Source organism: Pteronotus mesoamericanus, unplaced genomic scaffold (assembly GCF_021234165.1).
Source record: "Pteronotus mesoamericanus isolate MK-2021 breed Mesoamerican mustached bat unplaced genomic scaffold, CSHL_Meso_final scaffold_12, whole genome shotgun sequence".
Lineage (NCBI taxonomy): Eukaryota > Metazoa > Chordata > Mammalia > Chiroptera > Mormoopidae > Pteronotus > Pteronotus mesoamericanus.
In genome coordinates, this window is record NW_026555303.1 from 507,523 (window position 1) to 533,028 (window position 25,506).

The 25,506-nt window shown below is 38.7% G+C and overlaps 1 protein-coding gene across 2 annotated transcripts in view; it reads left to right on the top strand.

Annotated features, from left to right (window-relative positions):
* The first annotated feature begins 276 nt into the window (after positions 1-276).
* Positions 277-25,506, top strand: part of PCDH19 (protocadherin 19) — a 214,903-nt gene continuing 189,673 nt past the window's right edge. For both annotated transcript variants that reach the window (XM_054587906.1, XM_054587905.1), the window contains exons 1-2: positions 277-2,423; positions 6,012-6,336. In XM_054587906.1, the coding sequence (XP_054443881.1) occupies positions 277-2,423; positions 6,012-6,336 (2,472 nt within the window). The remainder of the gene's footprint in view (positions 2,424-6,011; positions 6,337-25,506) is intronic.

Sequence of the window (25,506 nt, forward strand, 5' to 3'; positions counted from 1 at the left end):
GGAAGGGGGCTCCGGGCCGTGCGGCTCTCCCTCGGCCCCGCGGAGCCCCCGGGCCTCCAGCGAGTCCCCGCCGAGTCTGCCGAAACCCCAACATTGGATCCAGCGCGGGTATCTCCCCCGCGCCGCCGGGCCTCCTTGGGTGGGACTCTTCCCGTGGCCTCCGGGGCCTCGGGGCGCGAGCAACAGGCGACCCGAGACAGAAGGAAGCTGGAGCGCCGGCGGCGTCGGCCTCGGAGGGGTGTGGAGAGGCGAGGCCAGGCAGAGCCCCGCGCAGCCATGGAGTCGCTCCTGCTGCCGGTGCTGCTGCTGTTGGCTGTACTATGGACGCAGGCGGCCGCCCTCATTAACCTGAAGTACTCCGTAGAAGAGGAGCAGCGCGCCGGGACGGTGATCGCCAACGTAGCCAAGGACGCCCGCGAAGCGGGCTTTGCTCTGGATCCACGGCAAGCCTCTGCTTTCCGTGTGGTGTCCAACTCGGCTCCGCACCTGGTAGACATCAATCCCAGCTCGGGCCTGCTGGTCACCAAGCAGAAGATCGACCGCGACCTGCTGTGCCGCCAGAGCTCCAAATGCATCATCTCACTTGAGGTCATGTCCAGCTCAATGGAGATATGCGTAATTAAGGTGGAGATCAAGGACTTGAACGACAATGCGCCCAGCTTCCCTGCGGCACAGATAGAGCTGGAAATCTCAGAGGCGGCCAGCCCGGGCACACGCATCCCTCTAGACAGCGCCTACGATCCGGATTCTGGCAGTTTCGGCGTGCAGACATACGAGCTCACACCTAATGAGCTGTTTGGCCTGGAGATCAAGACGCGGGGCGATGGCTCACGCTTTGCTGAACTCGTGGTAGAGAAAAGCCTGGACCGTGAGACACAGTCACACTACAGCTTTCGAATCACTGCTCTCGACGGAGGCGACCCGCCACACTTGGGCACTGTTGGCCTCAGCATCAAGGTGACCGACTCCAATGACAACAACCCAGTATTTGGCGAGTCCACCTATGTGGTGAGTGTGCCAGAGAACTCACCTCCAAACACACCTGTCATCCGCCTCAATGCCAGCGACCCAGATGAGGGCACCAACGGCCAGGTGGTTTACTCCTTCTATGGCTACGTCAATGACCACACTCGTGAGCTCTTTCAGATTGACCCCCACAGTGGCCTCGTCACGGTCACTGGGGCCCTAGACTATGAAGAGGGCCATGTGTACGAACTGGACGTGCAGGCCAAGGATCTGGGACCCAACTCTATCCCGGCACACTGCAAGGTCACCGTCAGTGTTCTGGATACCAACGACAACCCGCCGGTTATCAACCTACTGTCTGTCAACAGCGAGCTGGTAGAGGTGAGCGAGAGCGCCCCCCCGGGCTATGTGATTGCGTTGGTGAGGGTGTCTGATCGCGATTCTGGCCTCAATGGGCGAGTGCAGTGCCGTTTGCTGGGCAATGTGCCCTTTCGGCTGCAAGAGTACGAGAGCTTCTCCACTATCCTGGTGGACGGACGGCTGGACAGAGAGCAGCATGATCAGTACAACCTCACGATCCAGGCGCGCGACGGCGGAATGCCTATGCTGCAGAGTGCTAAGTCCTTTACTGTGCGCATCACTGATGAGAACGACAACCACCCGCACTTCTCCAAGCCTTATTACCAGGTAATTGTGCAGGAGAACAACACGCCTGGCGCCTATCTTCTCTCTGTTTCTGCCCGAGATCCAGATTTGGGTCTCAACGGCAGTGTCTCCTACCAGATAGTGCCATCGCAGGTGCGAGACATGCCTGTCTTCACCTACGTCTCCATCAACCCCAACTCCGGCGACATCTACGCGCTGCGGTCCTTCAACCACGAGCAGACAAAAGCATTTGAATTCAAGGTTCTGGCCAAGGACGGCGGCCTGCCCTCCCTGCAGAGCAATGCCACGGTTCGGGTCATCATTCTCGATGTTAATGACAATACCCCAGTCATCACGGCCCCACCACTGATCAATGGCACTGCTGAAGTATACATCCCCCGCAACTCCGGCATAGGCTATCTGGTGACTGTCCTCAAAGCAGACGACTATGACGAAGGCGAGAATGGCCGTGTCACCTACGACATGACCGAGGGAGATCGCGGCTTCTTTGAAATAGACCAGGTCAACGGCGAGGTCAGAACCACTCGCACATTCAGCGAGAGCTCCAAGGCTTCCTATGAACTTATTGTGGTGGCCCACGACCACGGCAAGACATCTCTCTCCTCCTCTGCGCTCATCCTAATCTACCTGTCCCCTGCTCTCGATGCCCAGGAGTCAATGAGCTCAGTGAACTTGTCCCTGATTTTCATTATTGCTCTGGGATCCATTGCGGGCATCCTCTTTGTCACTATGATCTTCGTGGCAATCAAGTGCAAACGAGACAATAAAGAGATCCGGACCTACAACTGCAGGTAGAGCCAACTTTTCTATTCTTTTGTCTTGGATGAATTAAGGTGTATCTGTGTTGCTGTGTGAAAATCCCACTGCTTTTGTTTCCTACTTAAATGCATGAATGGTGCCTATATCACTTCTTTGTGGAGGAGGGTAAGTTTGTGGCAGTCCACGTTGATCAATTCTTTTGATCTGACAATATGCTGGAAGATAATCATTTACTGTTCAGTGGATTCTGTCACATAATCATGATGAGCAGAAAAGCAATAATTTTAAAATTTGTACAGCTGTCTCCATGAAAGTTGTGGCAGAAAAATATAAGGTTACAGAGAGAGGGAGGGAGGGAGAGATAGAGAGAGATTGAAAGAGATTGATTCAGTGGAACCACAACTTGATTTCTGATAGTACAACTTGATTTCTTGGGCACAGTGTTTTGGAGACAGATATTGAAAGGAGGGGGAGTGCTGGCAGCTGCCCTGTCACGTTGTAGAGATAAAGTGTGAAGAAAGCCTGTGAATGGAAGCCTAAGGTAGGAAACAGAGAGTTGGGGAGAAGAGAAAATAGGAATGGGTGGAGAAACAGGTGATAAGTGTTTTCTTGTTTTGTATCAAATTCCCAAATATCTGGCAATGTAAAATGAAATTCTAATAGTCATTTGTATGTTTTCAGATATCTGGTTGTTTGCTAGGGTGGAGATCAAACATTCCCATGAGGGACAAGACTTTGCATCTAGATGTTTTTGTAAAAATAGAAAACTTCTGGAGTTGGTGGTGCTTTCCTCTAATGTGGGACTGGTTGTAGTATTAAGATCTGCTCCCTACCAGTGGATGTCACTATGAACTATTGTGTTAGTTTCCTTTGAAGTATAAGCAGGATGTTCGTGTGTGTGTGTGTGTGTGTGTGTGTGTGTGTGTGTGTGTGAGAGAGAGAGAGAGAGAGAGAGAGAGAGACAAAATGTGGAAACTGGAATAACATACTTTTTTTAAAAAAAGATTTCTTGATAAGCACATTAGAGGGTCTTGCTGAAACCCTTCCTTACAATTAGAACAAATCTAAGTGTTTCTAGAACTCAGTTTATGATTATACATTTAATTTTTTCCATCAGCGTCTCATTGAAATGGTGGCAAAAAAGTTGTTTCTTTAGTTTGCTGAAAATGAAATGATGCTGCTATTTCTAACCAAGGTGTGTGTGTGCTTTCAACACACCTACACATCAAGTGCATCTTTTGTGCCATCTGTGCTTGCATGTTAATGAGTCAAAATATGTTCCTGCAGGTCTGATTTCTATTTTACACATCTGAAATGCACACTTCTGTGAATCAGAGCCCTCTGAATATGTAACATCCATGCAGTTATTGTTTCCCTTTTACTATTCTCTGCATTACACAAGTTAGTAGACAAATGCTAACCACACATGAATATCAATCAGGTGCCACAAAAGAGCAGCTGCAATGCCTCATAAATGCTCTAATCCTGTTACTACTGAAATGGCAATGACTTTTCTTTCCTTCAGTTCCAAACCATTTTAGATGGAGACATGGAAATTAATATTGCTGTTACCTTTGAAACCTGCAACTGCTAGTGGTGACTTTTATAGGAGAAGACTGTGCTGTCTATAAAATTTTATTATACAGAGATAATGATAAAGGGGGCTCTTTTTAAGTTATTTTCTGAGCATAAAGTAAATGCTTAAGATCTTTTCCTTGATGAAGAAGAACTCAGCCTGAAATACAGATATTGAAGTCTTTGCCACCTATTGGTGATGTATGGCTAGAAGCGAGAGTTCTTTCCCAGAGCTTGCCAGGAAAATCATTAAACAGGGAGGGGAGCATTTGAATTGAAGAAAAAAAAAAGTCTCGGTGCTTTCCAATTTGACTCACATGTGAATTTTGTGAAGAGCTCTGTTCCCTGTAATGGTTTTGGATTCATGAAGTACAGTTTAGTTAAATAATTGGTCAATATAGACAAGCCTGCCCAATGAATGCCTCAGCTAAATAATTGGATGACACATTGCCAAATTTACCCATCATGGGTAAACAAAATGATTAGAACCTCCCATTGATTCTGTAAACATACTAGACAAGAAAATCGACCCTGGTCCTGAGGTGTTTGGGATTTTATCTGATCCTAAACCCCAATAGCATCAGCTTGCCATCACTGCAAATAGGCCTGAACACAGAGACAAAGGGTGAGGGGAGCACAAGCTGCTCAGCTCTTGGAAGATCCTGGGAAAAAGCAAGAATTTGCCTTTGAAGATATGTAATCTCTCTGTCTTCTCAGACTTTTTAGAAATCTGAAGTTGAAGAGCTTGTCTTTCCATTTACTAGGCAGAGGTTTAACATTCTGAGCATCTGCAGAGCCTCTCCCTCAAATGCACACTTTTATGAGACTTGCAAGATGATCTGCAATTGCTGCTTGAATTGGGCTCCCTTTTTGTATTCAGACCATTAGCTTTGTCAAGTGAGAATACAGGCACAACCTGTGTTATTTATTAACCCTATTGTTTTGCTAATTATTGCCCAGAAATTGAATTTCCGAACAATAGGCTGAACCACTGTATACAAAATAATAAATGATTTTGATAATCTGGCTACATTTTAATGAATTTCTTTTGACAAGTCTCTTAATGCTTGGTGTCTTTGGTTGCACATTGCTGGGTCTGTGTCAGTGTTAATTAAATTGAGCTCTTTATGTTCCAGTTGCAGCACAGCTGCTGGTAGGTATACCTGAATGGAGAAGGATGCTGAATACACTAACCTTTAAATTCCTTTGCAGTAATTGTTTAACCATCACTTGTCTCCTGGGCTGTTTTATAAAAGGACAAAACAGAGAGTGCCTGCATTGCCTCTGGGTTTCTCCCATTAGTGAGGAGCAAGACAAAAAGGCTGAGGAGAAAGTGAGCCTAAGGGGAAAGAGGTTAAGTGGTATTTCCCCTCCTTGAAATGGGTTTGGCTATCAGATTTCTTCAGGAGAGGGAGGGTGGGGTGGAGATTGGAAGGGAGCAGGGCTATGGCAGAGAGAAGGAGATGTGGAGGAAAGAAGCCCAGAATGTGTCAAAGGACAGAGTCTGGTCTCTTGCCCCAGTCCTAAACTCATCAGATCAATCAATAGAGTAACCCGATTGAGGGTGTTGGCCACATGGCAAATGCCTGGAGGAACTGGTTAGAGTGTTCTTTTTTATTTCCTCCTACCTCTTACTTGGTTTAATTAGGACTTGCTTCTTATTTCACCCAGAAGTTCCTTTGGATTCCAGGGAAGCTTCAGATTTGAGCATTTTCATGCTTTCTCTCCCATAGGCTCAACTTTCCCCATCCCCCCACTCTTGCTGAATGGCCACTCATAATGAAAATTTCAAATCCAAAGTACAGAAAATTTTTTTCTGGGGGCAGGGAGTGAGTGGTTACTATGTTTAAAGTGAAAACTTTATGGCTCTCGGCTTGTTTTCAAATGTGAAAAATCACAGGGAGAAATCCGATGATGTAATGCACCTGAATAAGAATTCTGCTGGAGCAGAGATGGAGTGCAACCTCTGGGGTGCTTAATGTTTATTAATCAATGCATGGTTTGGGAGAGCGTTAGCGATACATTCTGCCTTTTCTGTCACATAGGATCGCTGAGTACTCCTATGGGCATCAAAAGAAATCAAGCAAGAAGAAAAAAATCAGTAAGAATGACATCCGCCTGGTACCCCGGGATGTGGAGGAGACAGACAAGATGAATGTTGTCAGTTGCTCCTCCCTGACCTCCTCCCTCAACTATTTCGACTACCACCAGCAGACATTGCCCCTGGGCTGCCGTCGCTCTGAGAGCACTTTCTTGAACATGGAGAACCAGAATACCCGCAATACCAGTGCCAACATCTATCATCACTCTTTCAACAGCCAGGGCCCCCAGCAGCCAGACCTGATAATCAATGGTGTACCTCTGCCTGAGGTGAGTGCCGCTAAGCGGCTCTGTGAGATCCGCCCAAAACTCTTCCTCATAGGCCTCTACACTGGCACATTCCCTGGCAGGAATAGGGAGAAATTCTCTGCCTAAGCCCATTTCCATAATCAAGGCTTGCTACCAGTGCTTCTTGGGTCAGAGGGTAACCCAACGTAATGGGCCTTTGTAGGGGTGGATGTTGGGAGTGGGAGCCCAAGTGGTTTGAGCCTTTGAAATCCCTATATGGTATTCTGGCATAGTATGAATTTGCTCCACCTGTTACAAATAGGGCAAGCTTGCCAGCCAGTGGTACCCACATTCCAGTTAAAGTGGCAGGAAAATTGTCAGCAATAGTGTTAAAGATGGATGAAGCCTAGAATGCTCAAGGGCCAATTTCCCAGTATGAGAGTGATTCAGCCTTTTAAAGCCCCCTTTTTTTTTGCTTTTTCTTTGGTCGTATGCATACTTTGCCAAAATTATGGATGATCTGGTTAAGGGGAGGCTAAAAAAATTAAAAAAGCCACTTTCCTGTTTCCTGGCAGTTCTTATGGTGTCATTTAACAAAGAACTTAAAACTGTCACTAATAATGAAAATTTTAGGAATTAACTATGCACTTGAATTAGCTCTGTTTCCCTTTACTGAGAATGAATGTTTTCAAATGGAAACATTAAAAAAAAAACACTATAAGTTCCAATGTTTGCTGTCTATTGAAATATCTAGGGTAGTGGGCTGAAAATGTGTATGATGATCCGTGGGTGGCTGAGTAAAAGGCTATAAATAACAGTTTTTAATTTGATTTTATTTTTCCATGAATTGCTTAAGTCCCTCTTTGGTTGAAAATTTGATGCACTGGGAGACATATGCCCATTTCCAGGCCACGAATAAAAGGAATACAGCACATCTGGAGAGTACTTCAACATTTATTGAAGGACCTTTACAACCATTGTGTCCTTTGATTCTCACAATCAAGTATCTTGATATAATGCCTTTTGTTAGATGATGAAATAGAGGTCCAGAGGTTCAATGGAACTTGTTGAGACTCACAGAGAGTGAGGGAGGGTGGGAGAGGGAGAAGGGCGGGGGGGGGGGGGGGGCAGGGAGAGAGGGGGGGAGAGAGGGGGGAGGGGGGAGAAAGAGAGAGAGAGAAAAAGAGAAAGAGAGAACGAGAACTATATCACAGGGCTCTATAATTCCCTGGCAGGTGTTGTTTCAGTGACACCTTCTTGCCTTGTAAATAATTCAACCTGACATACCTGGGCTATGATGCACATAAAATGGCCTAATAGTATTTGTATTAATTTCAAAAGGCAAAGGATTTTAGGACCATTTGAGTCAATTGCTTCTCCTAGTTTCTGAAAAATAATTCTCTTTAGAATTAATGGGACCAAGTAGCAGTGCTTTTAATAAGAAACTGACAATATTCTACCAGCAAGAAAATACCAATAGTTTCAAACTATAAATATATAAATAAAGATTTATTGAAAATCCAATATTATGCTAGGTAGGTTCAGTTACAATTATGATGTCAGTGAATAGAACTAGGGACTAGATCATAGACATTTTTGGACCACCAAGAGTTCAGCAATGCAGAGGGAGAGATAGTGCTATGTAGTAGGATCAGGCCATGATTCTGAGTCTGGGGGACACCTCTTGCTATGGAATCCCTCTGAGTCTCTGTTTCCTCATCTACAAAATGGGTACATCTACCATGCATGGTTGCTCCAAGGAATAATATGACATTGCACAATGTAAAGTGTCTGGCACGCAGGTGCCCTCTGAATAGAACAAAAATTGGAGAATCACTGTTGTGATGGCGTGTATACCTAAGTGTGACTCCCTAGGCATGTATCACCAAAGAGGAACTTAGGCTGGTTCTATACAGGTTAAGACCTACAAAGTGGTGTGTTTAGAGTACTTATGTTGGATATTTAAACAGTGGAGGTAAAAGGTTGTGGGTCTAGGTACTGACTGTTGTTGCCTGGGGAGATTGACAAAAGGATTGAATCCTGAGGGCTTAGTTATTATGTATGCAATAATAATATCAAGGCACTAGGGAAACATGAGCCTAAGTGTGTATGAGATACTTGGATGGTGCAGGAGACATATGACTGTGTCTGCATGATTGACCTAAGATTTTGGTATTTTTTCTGAAATTCTCCTATGGCAGAATGAAACAAAGTATCGCTTCAGTTATTTAGAGAAGCCATTGGCCCTAGCTGGTGTGGCTCAGTGGATTGAGCCCAGGCCTGTGAAGCAAATTGTTGCCATTTTAATTCCCAGTGTAGGGCACATGCTTGAGTTGTGGGCCAGGTCCCCAGAAGGGGGCATGCAAGATGCAACCACACATTGATTTTCCTCTCCCTCTCTTTCTCCCTCCTTCTCCTCTAAAAACAAACAAATGAATAAATAAATAAATCTTCTTTAAAAAGCCATTGAATGTCTGAATTCTGATCTTACCCCTGACTACAAAGCCATATGCTCTTCTTATTTAACAAAATCATACAGATTTCATATCTAGGACTAGTCAGTCTAAGACAGTGTATACTAGACACAGTGAGGGTAAGTGTATTTTTAATATGTGGTCCTGGAGAGTTCAGTTGACAAACCCATTCAGAAAAGGGAGAGATCCACTCACAGCCATGCATGAATCGGGCAATTTAACCTGCATTTGTCACAAAGTCCTGCATGAAGAAAAGTCCTGGCACACAGGTGCCCTCTGAATAGGACACTTCTCTTTTTCTTTCCATACCAGAGGCCCCTCAATGTGGATTGGGTAGAATACTTGAGGTACAGTGAACTCTATAGAAGAGCAGGAATGATTGATTGATTCATACATTCAACTAATATTTGTTGAGTGTCTACTCTTTGTAAGATTCTGCTCTAGTGTCTAGTGTTAGAGATATTAAGATGGTCTCGGATTTCAAGGAATGCACATTCTAATGGGGAACACAAGCAATCAAATAGGTGATTTGTGTGGAGTGATAAATGGTACTATCGGATATTCACCTTCCCTACGATAGTAATATACTGATATATTTCCTACCTTTTCTTTATATGTTCCTCATTAATTAAAGAATTAATCCCAGAAAGCAACATTTATTAAACACTTATAGCAATAAGTGCTACAATGTGTGATAAGTAAGATTCTATGGAAATCTCAGTATTAGATCTCATGTCACTTATTTTTTCTTCATATTATTTCTTTAAACAATTATTTTATTGTCTATTAATTCAACCTAGTAGCATTCAAAGTACACTATTAATGTGCTAGGTGCTGTAGTACTTACTGAGGATACAAAAATAAAACACTTGATCCTTCACCCCAGGGAGCTTACCGGGAAACAGACAAGTAAACAGGTCATTTCAAGTTAAGATAACATCTTTTTTTTCTGAGCATATGTTATGTTCCTACTCTCCATAGTGGGATTAATGGTCTCTACGCATTAGGTTCCTCTGCTGTTCTATCTTGTGACAAACCCATTCCCTTCATTAGCTATAGAATCAGTTGTGGGGCTTACATTAGCATTATAGAGGAACCAGAACTGCTTTCCTCACAGGGCTCCATTGCACTTTAAAGTTTATCATCATGGCGTTAGATCAAATTGTTTGACTATCTGATGTGTGCTCAGCTTTGTGGCAGGTACCATGGGAATCCCAAATAAATATAAGATGTAGCTTCTGCACTCAGAAAATTCATAGCCTAGTTGGGGAGCTAAGATCACTCACATAATTTACCTGCAAAAAATAATACAAGAGTTTCTACTTTGTAGGCTCCTTAATATTCCCCTTCTCCTTCCATGGTAGCCCAGCCATCATTTATATGTGGATTTATTGTTGAGCTCTTAAAGTTTGGTGCTGATTTGGGGCCATATTTTGCATTAGTGTGCAAACCTAGGCACATCTGAATATTGTTGGCTCTGGAAACCAACAATGTAACTTTAAATGCAGTTAGGCAGGTAAGGCTAAGGGAATGGAACATTAATCTAGATAATTGAAGGCAATTCTTTATTGCAGAGATCATCTTGCCCAGATTGTATATAATTATTTACCAGTCCTCTGATGTTGGTCAGGAAATCAGTTATATGAATTTTGTGGTTTTGTATGAAAATTTGAGGAGGAAAAGTGGAGGATGTCTTTGCTGTTTACAGAAGAATTTTGTAGAGTCAGTGATGTCAGGAATCTCTTAAATATTTTAAATTGAAAGGTGAAGATTCATTCCTTGGCATCCTGGTTTATTTAGTTCAGAGACTTAGTGTATATATAAATGACTGTCTATGTGTGAGGGGGGTGTGGGTGTATAGTGTGGAGAGTGAAGAGAAGGAAAAGGAGGTTAAAAAATCATGGAGAAGAAAGTAGGTTTGTCACTTTGCTAAGGTCATTTTTTAAACATTCAAATTTTTAAGAGGTTCCTTAGTATGGCAAATGACTTTGGTTCCAGTCTTATGGAATAGAAGCATGCATATTGGGCACCTCTGGATGCTGGAAAGTGTAACTTCTTTGTGTATTAGAATTCCTGCGTTTCCCTTTTTGTCACTCAGGCTGTGGTCATTGCTGTAGGAAGAAAATACAACTCATTTCTTCTACTGGTAATGGACATTGGGTAGGACATTTTCCTGCATTCAGAACAGGTGAAATGGCTTAAATACCCAGTGTCTTTGGTGAATCATTTTTAAATTTTAGTTTTCTAATATTAAATATTCCTAAATTGACAGCTCTAAGAGAGTGATAATGGATAAGAAGTTTTTGAACTCTAATCATATGTGTATAGGGATTTAGATTTTGGTTTCAGGATCAATCTTGAATTCTCTCTTTCTGTTTTTCTACTTTTCCCTAGGAAACTGTAGAACATTTGATATTCAACTTCTGAAGGGTGTATGCATGCTCTGCTATGGTCACTCACCAAGCAGTTTCATGAATAACAGTATAGTAACAGTGGGAGAGTTTGTAGAACAAGGATGTATATGGCAGAACAAATTGAATGCTCTCAGTTATACTACATAAAGTCTCAATACATGTTACCTTAGTGCAAATAACAAAACTAAAATACCAGTTAGGCTTTGAAGAAAATAAGAAGAAAAAATAGCTCAGCATGCTTTGTCCCCAAAACAGAGTTTTAAAGTTAGAAATTTTAACTGATTTGAGTAAAACTCTAGGCCAGGAAACTAGAAAAGCAGCCACAAACCTATCGGATGTCAGATTTAGAAATCACTAGAAAATTAATAGATATGTTGAGGTTGGCTTGAATAGCAATAAAATAACACAAAACACTGCCTCCAATTAAAACAGGCCAACAAAACCTTCAGTGAGTGTTTTTTGTTTTTTTGGGTTTTTTTTTGTTTGTTTGTTTATTTTACTTTCCTTGATATGACAGGGTCTTGGAACCATCTAAGTCTTATTCCTAAGCATCAAAAATAAGCCTCAGGATGCAGAAAGAAGCAATAGAAAACAGTATAACCAACATCCTTTCAAGCTTTCTCAGCCCAGTTTTCTTTTATACTTTGGGTGATGACCACACAATCAAGTATAAAGATGTCTTATTATAAAGTTTTATGCCTGAAATTTATGTAATATTATTAATGAATGTTAGCCCAATAAATTTAATAAAGAAATTGATGGCTCCACTTCTACTAAGAGACATTTTAGGCCACCTGTTGTTTACATTGCATTTCATTGGCCAGTTTCACATCTAGCCCAGGTAGTGCATTTCCCAGTGAGGATCCGCTTACAAGATATGTTCCAGAATAAACTGTTCCTCTGTTGTCTCCATGCAACTGCTGCAGAACTTAGTTTACATTAGTAATTGCTAATTTATTACCATTCCTTATTGGTAATTAACTGGTTACCATAGAGATCGTTGCTCTCCCCATATACCTTCACTTGAGTTGAGCTCAGCTAGAATGCTTGCTAAAGATCTTGAGGTTTCTCTCCCTAGGGAACTGGAGGCAGGACGTTTTTTATAGAGGGCTCTGAGCCTTTGGAATTCATCTTATCAGAGGACTACTTGTTTTGGGTGCCTGGGGCTCCACCTGGTTTTTCTCTGACTGTCAGTCAGACTCATAAGGTAGGAAGAACTGCAAACCTCTGCCTTCCTAACCTTGCCCTAGTCTTTGCTGTAACTTTAGTATACTGTATCCAGAGACTGAAACTAGGGGGCTGGGTTATTGTTTGTTAAGAATTAGAGGAATAAAAAAGGATGAAGTCACCTCTTGGCAAAGCTGGAGTTTTTCAATTATGGCACTGCAGTAGATCTGAGGTGTCTGCCTGGAGTTTCAGATGTTGCCTCTTCTGAATGTGTATCCAGGGCTTAGGGAAGGCCAAGCTTGGCAGGATCAAGTGTCTCCGATGCGGATAAATTAAGTCATTTGTACAAGAGGTCTGTGTGTGACAGGAAGGAAGCTGGTTCTAGAGCAGCCATTTTCCCCCACTGAGAGGAGCTTGATTCCTTGATGTGTGAATGGCTGGCCTTAAATGTGAGCCTCATTTACTTTGTACAATTGAGAAGCTTGAAGTGAAAGTCCCAGAGGATCAGTTGTTTGTAGAGGGAAATGTTCTTTAAGTTATATTTCCTCTTTGGCTGCTGTGTAGTCGCCAGTGCTTTTTGTGTGAGGTGCATGGTAAGAGTCACTCTGCTTCCAGTGGGTGTACCCAGGCTGCTAGTGCCTCCTGTGTCCCCCCAGGGAATGGTGAGGAAAGGACTGAAGTTATGTGAGGAACAGCTCTACCAGGTCCAGGAACTTGGGCTCCCATATGGAATTCTCATTTGCTATCATTCAACATTTTGTTTAAAAATATTGCCTAGGATTACACAGCTACACACCACATCTGAAAAAGGTGTCAGAAGGTACCTCTATTTCTACTATATAATTGTGAAAATAGAGTTACAGAGAAGGCAAATGACTCATCCAGGAACACAACTGGGCTCCATTTTGCTTGGCAGAAGTTCCTCTGGTGAAACTTCAAAGTGTTTTCTGTCACATAAAAGAAAACCTGATTGGGTTCCCCAGGAAGACTTGTAAATAGTAGTGTGTTCCTAAAAAGCTGTGCAGCAAGCAAGTGTTTGTTTTATAAATAAGACCCCATGTTAACCACAATGGTGGCATTCCATATTTATAGAAATCTTGTGGTGGATTCTTTCATAAAAGAAAGAGCCCTAGTGTAATGCAGGATAATCAACTACTGACCAATTTCCTTTGTAAGTCTGGAATTTCACATATCTTGTTTGCTTAAAGTGATAATCCTAGTTGGCAAGATTTACAAAACCTTTGGAAGGTGGGCTAATTTATTATTCCCTGAATTCTCACTGTTTAGCTTTCTTCACTAAATTTCACTTATTAAAAAACATAATTATGTAATATTCAAAATACGTGGAGTCCAGAGAAAACAGTTACATGTTTCCAAATTTGAAACATTTCATATTTGATCCAGATTTTTTAAAAAATTAAATAGAAGTTTACAGCTACCCTCCTCCCATATTATTCTTCTCCCTCCATACCTTGTATGTCTGTGCCTGCAAGAACAGAATCGCATCAGGACTATTTTGGGTGCTTTCTGTCTTAGCCCATTTAGCTTGTTCCTGAAAGAGATGGCTCCCCCTTTGCTGCCCTGTTTCTGAAAGTTCTCTAAGTCAACAGGGTTTCCTACCTTAAGTATACACTGGGAATTACTTTGGAAAATGAAAGAGCTGTCTTAGACTTCTTTTAAATTCAGCCTTTTGGAGGGAGAAAATGAATTGTCATAAAGAAAAATATCAAAGTGAGCATTAGACAGATTGACAGACATACAGGTATTAGAGGTAGCTATCTTGAGTTTTGAGCAGACCATTTGAAATTGAGGCAGGCAAGGAACTTTGTATAAAGCCTACATTCTCCTTGAGCTTTGTTCATGGACTAGCACCAGGGCTTTTTTATATTGGATGCTTAAGCACTGCCTTGATGTGCGTAGTCTTCGGATGCTCCATTAAGTCTCTGAGTGCCTGGGTGGCCAGTTTTCAGCTCCTCTCACAGGACCCCATCTGACCACTGTTCTGTGGCAAGCTGCTGTCACTCACTGCCACCAGCACTGGCCTTGGCAGTCCTTGCTTCCTGGATTATTTTTGGTCCTAAATCTAATTTCCAGAGCATGAAGGGCACCTCTCCTCAGGTTGTGTAGTTTGCTGTTATGAATAAAATGGATTCTCTGTGTAGAAAGTTGGCAGGAAGATAAGGTCAATCTAAAGGCTAGAGTCTCCATTTAGAGGAGAGAGAGAGAGTGTGTGTGTGTGTGTGTGTGTGTGTGTGTGTGTGTGTGTGTGTGTGTGAGAGAGAGAGAGAGAGAGAGAGAGAGCGAGCATTGTTTGCTTATCTCACCTACTTATTCTGTCTCTGTAGTGATGGAGCCTATAAAGGCTGGTCTGATCATCCTATAAAGTCTTTGAGCTTAGGTCTTCAGAACCCTCCTCCCCATCTTTGACACTCAGCTGGTTGCCTCCCTGAATAAATCCTTATAAGAGTATTCACAGCAGGGTGGGATCCCCCAAAATGTGAGGCTAGGGCACCCCGAATTGATAAAGTGCAGGGACAGATCTCATGGAGGCTATTTTTAATTGAGAGCTCTGAGTAGTAAGCAGCCAAATAATTATTGTTGTGTGTACAATGCAACTTAAGAAAATCTAATAGAGAATTTTAATTTTGTGTACATATTTTTCTGAGGTTCATTTTTTGCTTTGTCTCTTTTGGGCATAATTCTATTTCAAGCCTTTCTCTTCCTCTTTAATTCACTTGGCTTGAGGAAATCTGGTTTGGGCTACCTACCTACCTATATGTACAGGTACTGTGCTATAAAAAAATATCTTTTTTAAGTGATATGTATGAATAGGGAAACTAGATCAGTCTTCATTTAGAGTGATGGGCTTAACCTTTAAGCAACTTTGTTTTACAGCTAAAGAAGTCTACAACCTAGTATTCATATGTGAAACCTGACATGCTGAAGGGAGTCATGGCTCTGGAAATGCAGGGATTAACAGAAGCATCTGGCTATCGGTAATGGTGAATGGCTTGTTGGAAAGCTGATTCACTCCTCTGTGCTGCCAGGTACAGAGGCCATAGTGAGCACACAGGCACTCTGCCCTCAGAAAACTGGCACTGACTATGATCTTGCCATGCTGGTCATTCTTTAATTAGTTCATTTCCATTTTCTCAAGTATGGACTTTCGAGAGATGGATGTACTAATGGAAACGTTTGTTCCTAAGAGCTTAGGGGAGAGAAAGTGATGGGATTAGTATTGAATAATGGCTTTTTCATAGTGGTGTTTTGCCTGATTTTTAATTGCCAAACAATTTATGATAGTTATGGCTCTTTAGAAACAAATCTCAAATGATATATATATATAAAAAAAACAATTTTCTGTGTGGCTTGTGAGCTTGTTAATAGGATGTCTGTCCTTACACATTTAGGTCACTCTTTCTAATTTTGCCTGTATTGGTAATTCTTTAGAAATGGAAAAAAAGCATGCACTTTGTTGCAGTAACAAATACAATAAGGCAATGCCTGAAATGGAATATTTCCTGAATATGCCTGAAATTTTCAAAAAAAGCTAAACTGCCTTTGCACAAACTATACATTGTACAGTGGCCTCAAAGAGCAAAATCTTACGAAACCGGTAAGCCATAAATACCACAGCACTGGGCATTGTTGGAATGGCATCTGGGGGCTTGCCTTTGCACATCTAATGATATAGCACCTCAAGAAGAGATCATAGAAGATATTGTAAAAAAAACAGAACTGCAAAGGTTTGTGGCTGTGAATGATGTCATATTTGGTGGCATGGGATAAAAAATCATTTGTGATGCTTGCAATATCTGGCTCTCCTCACTCTTTGAACCTAACAAACTCTGTTAGGACAGTTCTCTGTAATGTAGGTAACTCTGAGTCAGTGTATCCCCAAAAATAACAATCTAGAAATTTGTAACTCTGGAATAGAAGAGGAGGTCACTAGCAAAAAAAGATAAAAAGAATTAGAAACAGAATTAGAAAATTTAAACAGATGCTAAATTGCATTAATCCTGCAACATTTATTTGAGGAGATTGGGTCAGGGGATATCCAAGTTCTCTTGCAACTCTGAGTGTAACTCTGAATTTTGCCACAATGATTTGAGAGGCTTCATATGGCATTGAGGTTTGAGTCCATATAATGACAATGGCTGCTCTGTAGGTGTTATTAAGGGTAAGGGAGTTAACTAAAAGAGGTGACTCGATAGGTACAACCCTTTAACTTTTAAATAAGGGTGACATATTCTGTGTCTAATATGAGTTGTGAGTGTGTACATTAAAATTCAGTAGCCTCCCGAATGAAATAGGTCTCCATGTCCAATGTGAGTTTTGTCATAAAGGCAACAATGAAAATATTAACCTTGCCTCCATTGGTCTGTAATTGTTCTAGAATTAAGTAGTAGATACATTCCTCTTGTCTGACAAATTAGACCTTTCAGAAGAACACAAATTCACTTAAATATACATTATGTTAATTATTGCACTACCTCAGAATTCACAGAGCTGGAAGTCACCGAGATCTTTTTAAGTTAGGTATTCTTGAGAACTATTTTGTATATCATGATAAATTATCTAACCTTTCTTACTGTTGAAGGCCAATATTATGGAAATAAGCAGCTTTTTATTCTATTCTAAGGTCAATCTAACCAAATTATGCAACTTCTAATGCAATTGCTTGAAGCTTCCACTTTCAAAGTTTTCTCAATTTAATACCTTGCAACAGAGATAAATATTTTAGCTACTATTTGTGCTTAACAATATATTTCACTGATTGTCCTTCTATTTGTGGCATTTGTTGGCATGAGAGGCAGTTCACCATGGCCTTGCTCATTTTGCCATTTGCTATAGATAATTAGCAAAGAACCAGAATTGAATAAAAATGTTGTTTTTGTTGTTTATTTTTAATTTCAAGCCATTGGAGACTAACCGATCCCTATAGAATCAATATATACAGGGCACTTGGGGTTTTGCTTGAGAGTAAAGAATGAGGTAGATTTTCTTTTAAAGCAGATTTGATTTCAGAATTATTGAACTCAATGCATTGGAGGCTCACTAATTGCATTTAGTAGGATATGGGGTGCTGCAACAAAGTAATCTATTTCTTTCAGGAAGCAAACTGTTTTTTCAGGGGAAGGGGAGCCTTTGAGAAGTTCTGTTTTATTTTCAAGCTTTGTAAAGAATATTTTCCAGGGGTGCCTCAAAGGTAGGACTAATGCTATGTAATTCATTTTGTATGGTGTCAGGTGTTATTAATTATGTTTTGTTACTGATGAGTTTCTACAGTGGTTATTAAAGAGTATTGCTCTTAAAGATTATTAATTTATTCTATGTAAAGCCTAGCTCTCTATGATGATTTGCCTCCAGACTGTAGTGAATGGACTTCTTGTTTATTAGGCTATTTTCAAAGAAAAATATGTGGGCTTGAAAATATTTATCCATTCACCTATTCAACAAATATTTATAAATAATTATTGACCAACACTGCCTCAGGTCTGAGGGATATAGAGGAAGTAAAAGCAGTGCCTACCCTCATAGCTTTTATATATATATGAAGGGGGAGAGAGAGAGAGAGAGAGAGAGAGAGAGAGAGAGAGAGAGAGAGAGAGAGAGAGGCACTGAGAAGACAAGATGAGAAGTTAAATATATCTTAAAAAACAAAATCAATGAGTAAAGAAAGTATTATTCACTAAGCGGTGCCATGTAATTGTTTAACAACCGGAAAAAAGTATCCTTTTTATTTTCCATTATATGAGAAAATAAATTCAACGTAGGTCCCTATGTTCATAGAAGCATTATATACAATAGCCAAGATCTGGAAAAAGCCCAAGTGCCCATCAGTAGATGAGTGAATTTAAAAAATGTGGTACATTCACACAATGGAATATTATGCAATAGAAATAAAGAAAGAACTCCTACCATTCACAACAGCATGGATGGAACTGGAGAATATTATGCTAAGTGAAATAAGCCAGGCAATGAAAGCCAAATACATATGATCTCACTTGTATGTGGAATCTAATGAACAAAATAAACTGAAAAACAAAATCAAAGAAGAAGTTTGGATACATGGATCAAACTGATAGATCTCAGAAGGGTAAAGGGTAGGGGGGACTGGAAGAAATTAGCCAAATAACATTTATGCATATATGCACAGCCAATGGACACAGACAATAATGTACTGAAGGCTGGGCAGGGGTCGGGGGTTGGATGAGGGAGGCAAATGTGGGGAAATGGGAGACATCTATAATAGTGTCAACAATAAAAAAGTTAAAATTTTTAAATGAAGACAAATAATAAAATTATTAGAAGAAAACAAATATTCAATTTTAAGATTGAAAAAACTTTAGAAGTGTAAAAAAATTAATGCAAAGAAAAATACCAGCAGGTTTTACTATGTCAAATAAAAAAAAAAAAGTATGCCCCAAAATGTCATAAGCTAAGTAAAAAAAAATAAACCAGTGAAGAATAAGAACCTATATTTGTTAGTTCTACAAATAATTATATGGTGCTTATTATTATGTGCTAGTCAGCATATAAGGTGCTAGGGATACAACAGTGAACAAAACAAATGCCTGGTACACTTTGAGTTTATATTTTTATTGTCATAAACAACAAATAAATATATATAATATATTAGGTGTGTATGGAGAAAAATTAATGAGGGTAAAGGACACATGTTCTACTGGAAATGAGGTTTCTCTAGGAAGGTTACAGAAGGCATCTTGGATAAGGAACATTTAAGCAACACTTTTACTATAGAAAGAGTTCTTACAATTCAATAAGTAAAACAAATACCACAAAATAAAAATAATTCAGAGGTCACAAATAGGTAATTCATAAAGTACAAATGACTAATAGATATGAAAATATTCCAATCTTAGTAACCAAATAATAGCAATGGAATGCCATTATTAACTTTTAATTATAAACACTATATATTTTATTAAAAATTCAAGGAATACAGGAGTGTATAAAATAGAAGTTAAAGTCTCCATATCTCTCCTCACCAATCCATTACCTCAGGGGAACCACAGACAGTAATTTAATGTTCAAGCTGTCATTTTTATACTTATCAAATTAGGAAAGTCTTAAAAATATACTAAGTATTGATAAGGGTGTGATTATTATACACTTCTACATGAAGTATAATTGATAGAATTGAAATTAATATAATATTTCTTAGATGTAATTTGTCAATATATATTAAAAATCTTAAAATATCTAGCATTTCTCTTCTGAAAGTTATCCTAAGGAAATAATTTTAGATATGCTTAGAAATTCATGTTCAAGGTGTTGATGTCAGCAATGATTTAAAAAAATAAAATATTAGAAATATCTTATCATCAATATGCGAATGACAAATTTTAATGACACATATATGGCTAGAATACTCTTAAGCCATTAAAATAATATTTTAAGGAATATTTAATGACACAGGAAAACACTCATGGTATAATATATATTCGTTTAAAGCAATTAGTATACAAAACAGTATGTATAGATTGATTTCAATTGTTTCAAAATATATATGCATAGGAAAAAAAACACTGGAAAGAAAATTTCCTAACCACTAATAGTTATCTCAGGTTGCAAGAAATCAGGTGACTTTTACTTTTTAATATACTTTTCTAATTTCCCAAATTTTCTACATTAAACCTGTATTATTTTTGATATCAGAAAAACAAACCCTTAAAGAAGTTATGCACTGTACTACAGAGTCCATATTAAGTGCCAAAGAGGTCACATAGGCAGGATTATAAGTTCTTCTGAGGGGTGAGAGATACATATGTTCTTTATTTTCATTGTTCAATTAGATCATACCTTATACATTTTTCTTCTTAATTTTCCTTTTCTGGAGGTCTCACTTAGATGATAACAGGTATGAAGATTTACATTTAAAAATAACCCTTTCCTTTACAGTTTACCTTTTAAATGTTAAAAATAATGTTATGAAAATTATTTTTCCTTCTTCACTATTTTTGTTCATATGTACATTTTTGTAAAAGTAGATTTATTTCACCATTGTTAGACATCCAGTTCACAAATATTTTTAGAATGATAGATTTTAAAATTGTAACATTTAATTGCAATCTGTACAGATTTTCAATCCTATAAAAGTGATATGGGTTTTCTCTAAAGGCAAAATTGGAAAAATATATTTTTCCCTGCCCTTTTCAGAACCAAATAGCCAATATGAGGGAAGACCTTTTTAATATTCCTCAATATTTTATTTCATGTTTGGACTTTTTGGCTCTGAGGCATACAATATCCCCGACAATTTGGAACAACAAAAAGAAAGGAGTTAATGAGTTGGCAGTCATTGAGATGCTCAAAATTTCAAATTCATCCTTGACTAAATGCACTCTTTTTTTTTCAACAAAATGGACTACTTTCAATCCTTATTAAGAAAGGCAAATTTATTTCATTGCCTACCCATCTAGTAGTTTAACTTTGAACAGCCTAAGTATAAAAACCATATATTATCGGGCAATTCTTTAATTGATATCTGTATAAACTTCTCACATATTAAATATGTACCTACATGCAAAATGTTTTAGTGTTTCTGTGTAGATACCAGAACTACTTAGATATTTTAAAGAAAGTTCTAATTAAAAAAACAAATAAACAGATGTTTCACTCCCACTCCATAGCTAATAGATGAAAATGGCATCTGTACAGTGTCACCCTGATTATAGATAAAGTGCTCGCCTGCTACAGAAAACATCTGTGGCCTAATTCTATAGTCTGTCCCTTGGATAAATGGAGACTGTGGCCTTCACTAAGACTGTGTTTACTGTGTGTACAATCATTTAACTAGATGTGTTTCAATTCAAATTATATGTTATAACATGAAGTATTTGATAGAAATAAATATCTGTTGAATTTTTGGTGTGTGAACACAAAAAGAAAGGACTAAATATTAAGGAAAATCAAGGGAAACACTGCTGCCTTCCCTCCGTTCCCCTCTTTTCTATCTCAGTTCTTTAATGTAAAAGTAATCACTTAAACAAATATTGAGAATGCCTGAAACTTGTTTATGAAGAACTTAAGATACACATTTTCCTTAAAGATGAGATTGCTCAGATTAGAAAAAAAAAATTTCCAGGAAATTAAAATATTTAATTGATTTTAAGCCAGGATTTGAAAGAAAGTAATGTGATAGAGTGTACTAGCTGAGGAAGATAAAATGTAATATTATATAAATTCATATTATCACTAAAGTGAGTATAAAACTCGATAAGGTGATAAGAAGATTGAAAGCAAGCAATTTTGTTCATTGAATTTTGAACCTATTGGCAGTTTCCAGTCAGTAACGGTTTGGTACATGCTGCTGCATAGGATGTGAGAGAAGGTGATTCTGAACTTGCTTATGGACCCTGAATAGGCCTAAAGATTTGAAGTTCTTCCCCACCCTCCAGTTTCCTTGGCTGCTATTGCCTAGGATCCAAGAACATAATTGATTAGATGTGGCTGAAATATTCCTGTTTACCAGTGCCTTTGAGGGGGAGATTGAGTGACTCAGTGAGATAAAAATATACAAAACCCTTCGTAAGAAATGGTAATCTCAATGGGTTCATACTTTTGAAAACACACTTGTTAATGTCCTGAGTGAATGTAATATACTATCTGACTTTTATTTGACAATTGATAAGAAAACTGTTGCTATCTGGGGGAAAAGTAGATGGTATCCTAGTGTCTTTTTAGGTTTTTTTTTTTTGTTCGTTTAGTGGTTACTCATTATAAAATCAATTCATTTATATTGTGAAAAAGATGGAAAAATAAAGAATTTTTTGAAGAAGTTGGAAATCATCCATAATTTCGCCTCTCAGGGACTAATTTTCTGTTCAGTGACTGGAACAAAATAGGTGCTCAATAAAAGTTATTGAATTAATAAAAAGAACATCTACATTTTTACTATTTTAAAATTGGGATAATTTTAGTTGAGATTATTATGTTTCTTTACCCATCCTTATATTGTATCATGATTTTTTCTATATAATTAGAATATATTTATACGCAAGATTTTATTTATCTATTTTATTTTAAATATATTTTATTTATTTATTTTTAGAGAGAGAAGAAGGGAGGTTGGTAGAGAGGGAGAGAAACATCTATCAGTAGACTCTCATCCGCTTTCCAACAGGGACTAAACCCACAACCCAGTCATGTGCCCTGACCTGGAATCAAACTGGCAACCTTTTGCTTTATGGGATTACATCCAACCAACTGAGCCACACTGGTTAAGGCAGCAAGGTTTATTTATTTATTTATTTATTTATTTATTTATTTATTTAGTGGTTAAATTGTATTATTTCATAGATAGCATTTATTTTACTCAAACAATCCCTAATGTTGACCTTTTAAGTTATTTATTTTTTTGTCTTGTATCCTTGTGCATAAAACTCATTGTGATCTCTGTTCCTTTAGAGTAAATTCTATAGAATTGAAATTGTTTTAGCTGAAAATTTATATAATTTAAGACATCTGATATATATTTCCTCTGGAAAAGTACCAGTAAGCAGTCCCACCAACAGTGTGTAAAAACCCATTATACCAGTCGTTACCAATCTAGTGGAGCCATAGGGAAATAGGCAGTCTCATACATTGTTGATGGGTGTATAAATTGGCACCAGTCCCATGGAGGGCAATTTGACAATGTCCCTCAAAATTGCAAATGCATGTACCTTTTCACCCAGCAATTCTGCTTTTAAAGTATTAATTCTACAGATAGATAATGCTTGACAATGTGCAAAATTATGTAAATACAAAGTTATTCATTGATGTATTATTTAATATTGCAAAAGTGAACAGTTTCTAGCAATATAATGTTTTTTAAATGTTTTGTATTTTTGATATGAAAGATCTCTAAATATACTCTTAGCCAAACACAAGGAAGATTCTGAAGAAAATATGTAGGCACACACGTAGTTTGTGTAAAAAAGGAGATTAAAAGAGTATGTATTTTATTGATTTATATATTCATGAAATTGTGTGGGAGGATAAGCGGGAAATTAATTAGAATGGGTACCTATTGAGAAAATAGCAAATGGGAGGATAGAGCACAGGGGTGGAAGAGAGAGTTATTAGTTCTACAGATAAAAATGGGCATCTAAATTTAGTTTAAATTTGAATTTGTTTGAAAAATATGAAAAAATGTATCTCCTTTATTTTATATGTTGCAAAGACTTTTTACACTATGTTGTATTACTTTTGATTCTGTTTATGTTTATTTATTTATTTATTTATTTATTTTTAAATCTCACCTGAGAGTGTTTATTGATTTTATTTTTAATATGATTTATTGATTATGTTATTACAATTGCTCTAATTTTCCCCCTCCACCCAGCAACCCCCATTCCCTTTAGCAATCCCACCCTTTAATTTACGTCCATGGTTCATGCATATAAGTTCTTTGGCTACTCTATTTCTTATAGTGTTCTTAATATTCCCCTGTCTATTCTGTACCTACCTTTTTGTACTTCTTAATCCCTGTACCTTTACCCCCATTCTCTCCTTTCCCCCTCCCATCTAATAACCATCCAAATGATCTCCATATCTATGATTCTGTTTTTGTTCTGCTTGTTTGCTTAAGTTGTTTTTAAGATTCAATTGTTGATACTTGTGAATTTATTGCTCTTTTAATGTTCATAGTTTTGATCTTTTTCTTAAATAAGTCCCTTTAACATTTCATATAATAATGGCTTGGTGATGATGAATTCCTTTAGCTTTATCTTCTCTGGGAAGCACTTTGCCTGCCCTTCAATTCTAAATGACAACTTTGCTGGATAGAGTAATCTAGGTTGTAGGTCCTTGCTTTTCATAACTTTGAATACTTCCTGCACAGTTTCTTTTGAGAAATCTGCTGATAGTCTTATGGGAACTACTTTGTAGTTAACTCTCTGTATCTCTCCTGCTGCTTTTAAGATCTCTCTTTACCTTTAATCTTTGGCATTTTAACTATGATATACCCTGGTGTGGTCTTATTTGTATCCATTTTGTTTGGAACTCTCTGTGCTTCCTGGACTTGTATGTCTATTTCCTTCACCAAATTAGGGAAGTTTTCTTTCGTTATTTTTTCAAATAAATTTTCAATTTCTTACTCTGTCTCTTCTTCTGGCACCTATATGATTCAACTATTGGTATGTTTGAAGTTGTCCCAGAGGCTCCTTAGCCTATCCTTGATTTTTGGATTCTTTTTTCTTCTTGCTGTCCTTTTTTTAAAAAAAAAAATATTGTACCTTTTATTACACACATGGTTTTTATTTTTAAAATATTTGATTTATTTTTATTTTTATTTATTTTTAATTTAATGTATTTTATTTATTTTTAGAGAAGGGAAGAGAGGGAGAAAGAGAGGGAGAGAAATGTCAATGTGTGGTTTCTGGGGACCTGGTCCGCAACCCAGGCATGTGCCCTAGACTGGGAATCGAACCAGCAACCCTTTGGTTTGCAGGCCGGCACTCAGTCCACTGAGCCACACCAACTAGGGCTCTTCTTGCTGTTCTGATTGATTTTTTTTCCTTCCTTATGTTCCAAATGATTGATTTGATTCTCGGCTTCATCTGCTCCATTGTTGTTTCCCTGTAAATTTTTCTTTATTTCACTTAATGTAACCTTCATTTCTGCCTTTTTTTAATGCTGTTGAAGTAACCAATGAGTTCCTTGTCCATCTTAATAACCAGTATTTTGAACTAAGCATCTGATAGATTGCTTATCTCCATTTTGTTTAGTTCTTTTCCTGGAGTTTTGCTCTGTTCTTTCATTTGGGCCATATATATATATATATTTTTTTTTTGTCGGCTCATTTTTGGCAGTCTCCCTTTGTTTCTATGTATTAGGTAGAACTGTTTTGACTCCCTGTCTTAGTAGTGCGGCCTATTGTAGAAAAGCACACTGGTAAGTTGGAAGGGGCAGAGCCTTAGGTAATTACCAGAGTGGGGCAACCTGTGTGAACCAGGTTGATGGAGTCTCTGATATTGTATTACCACTTTGTGGCTCTGTGCAGGGGAGGGCTCAGTAAGGAGACAATGTTGCTGCCTGGCTTCTAGAGTTTTGTTTGAAAGTAACCTGTCCCTTGGCACTTGCCATTATGCCAGTTACTTCAATTTCTCCCCATGTGCCACTGGTGCCCTTCCAGCTGCAGCCCAGGT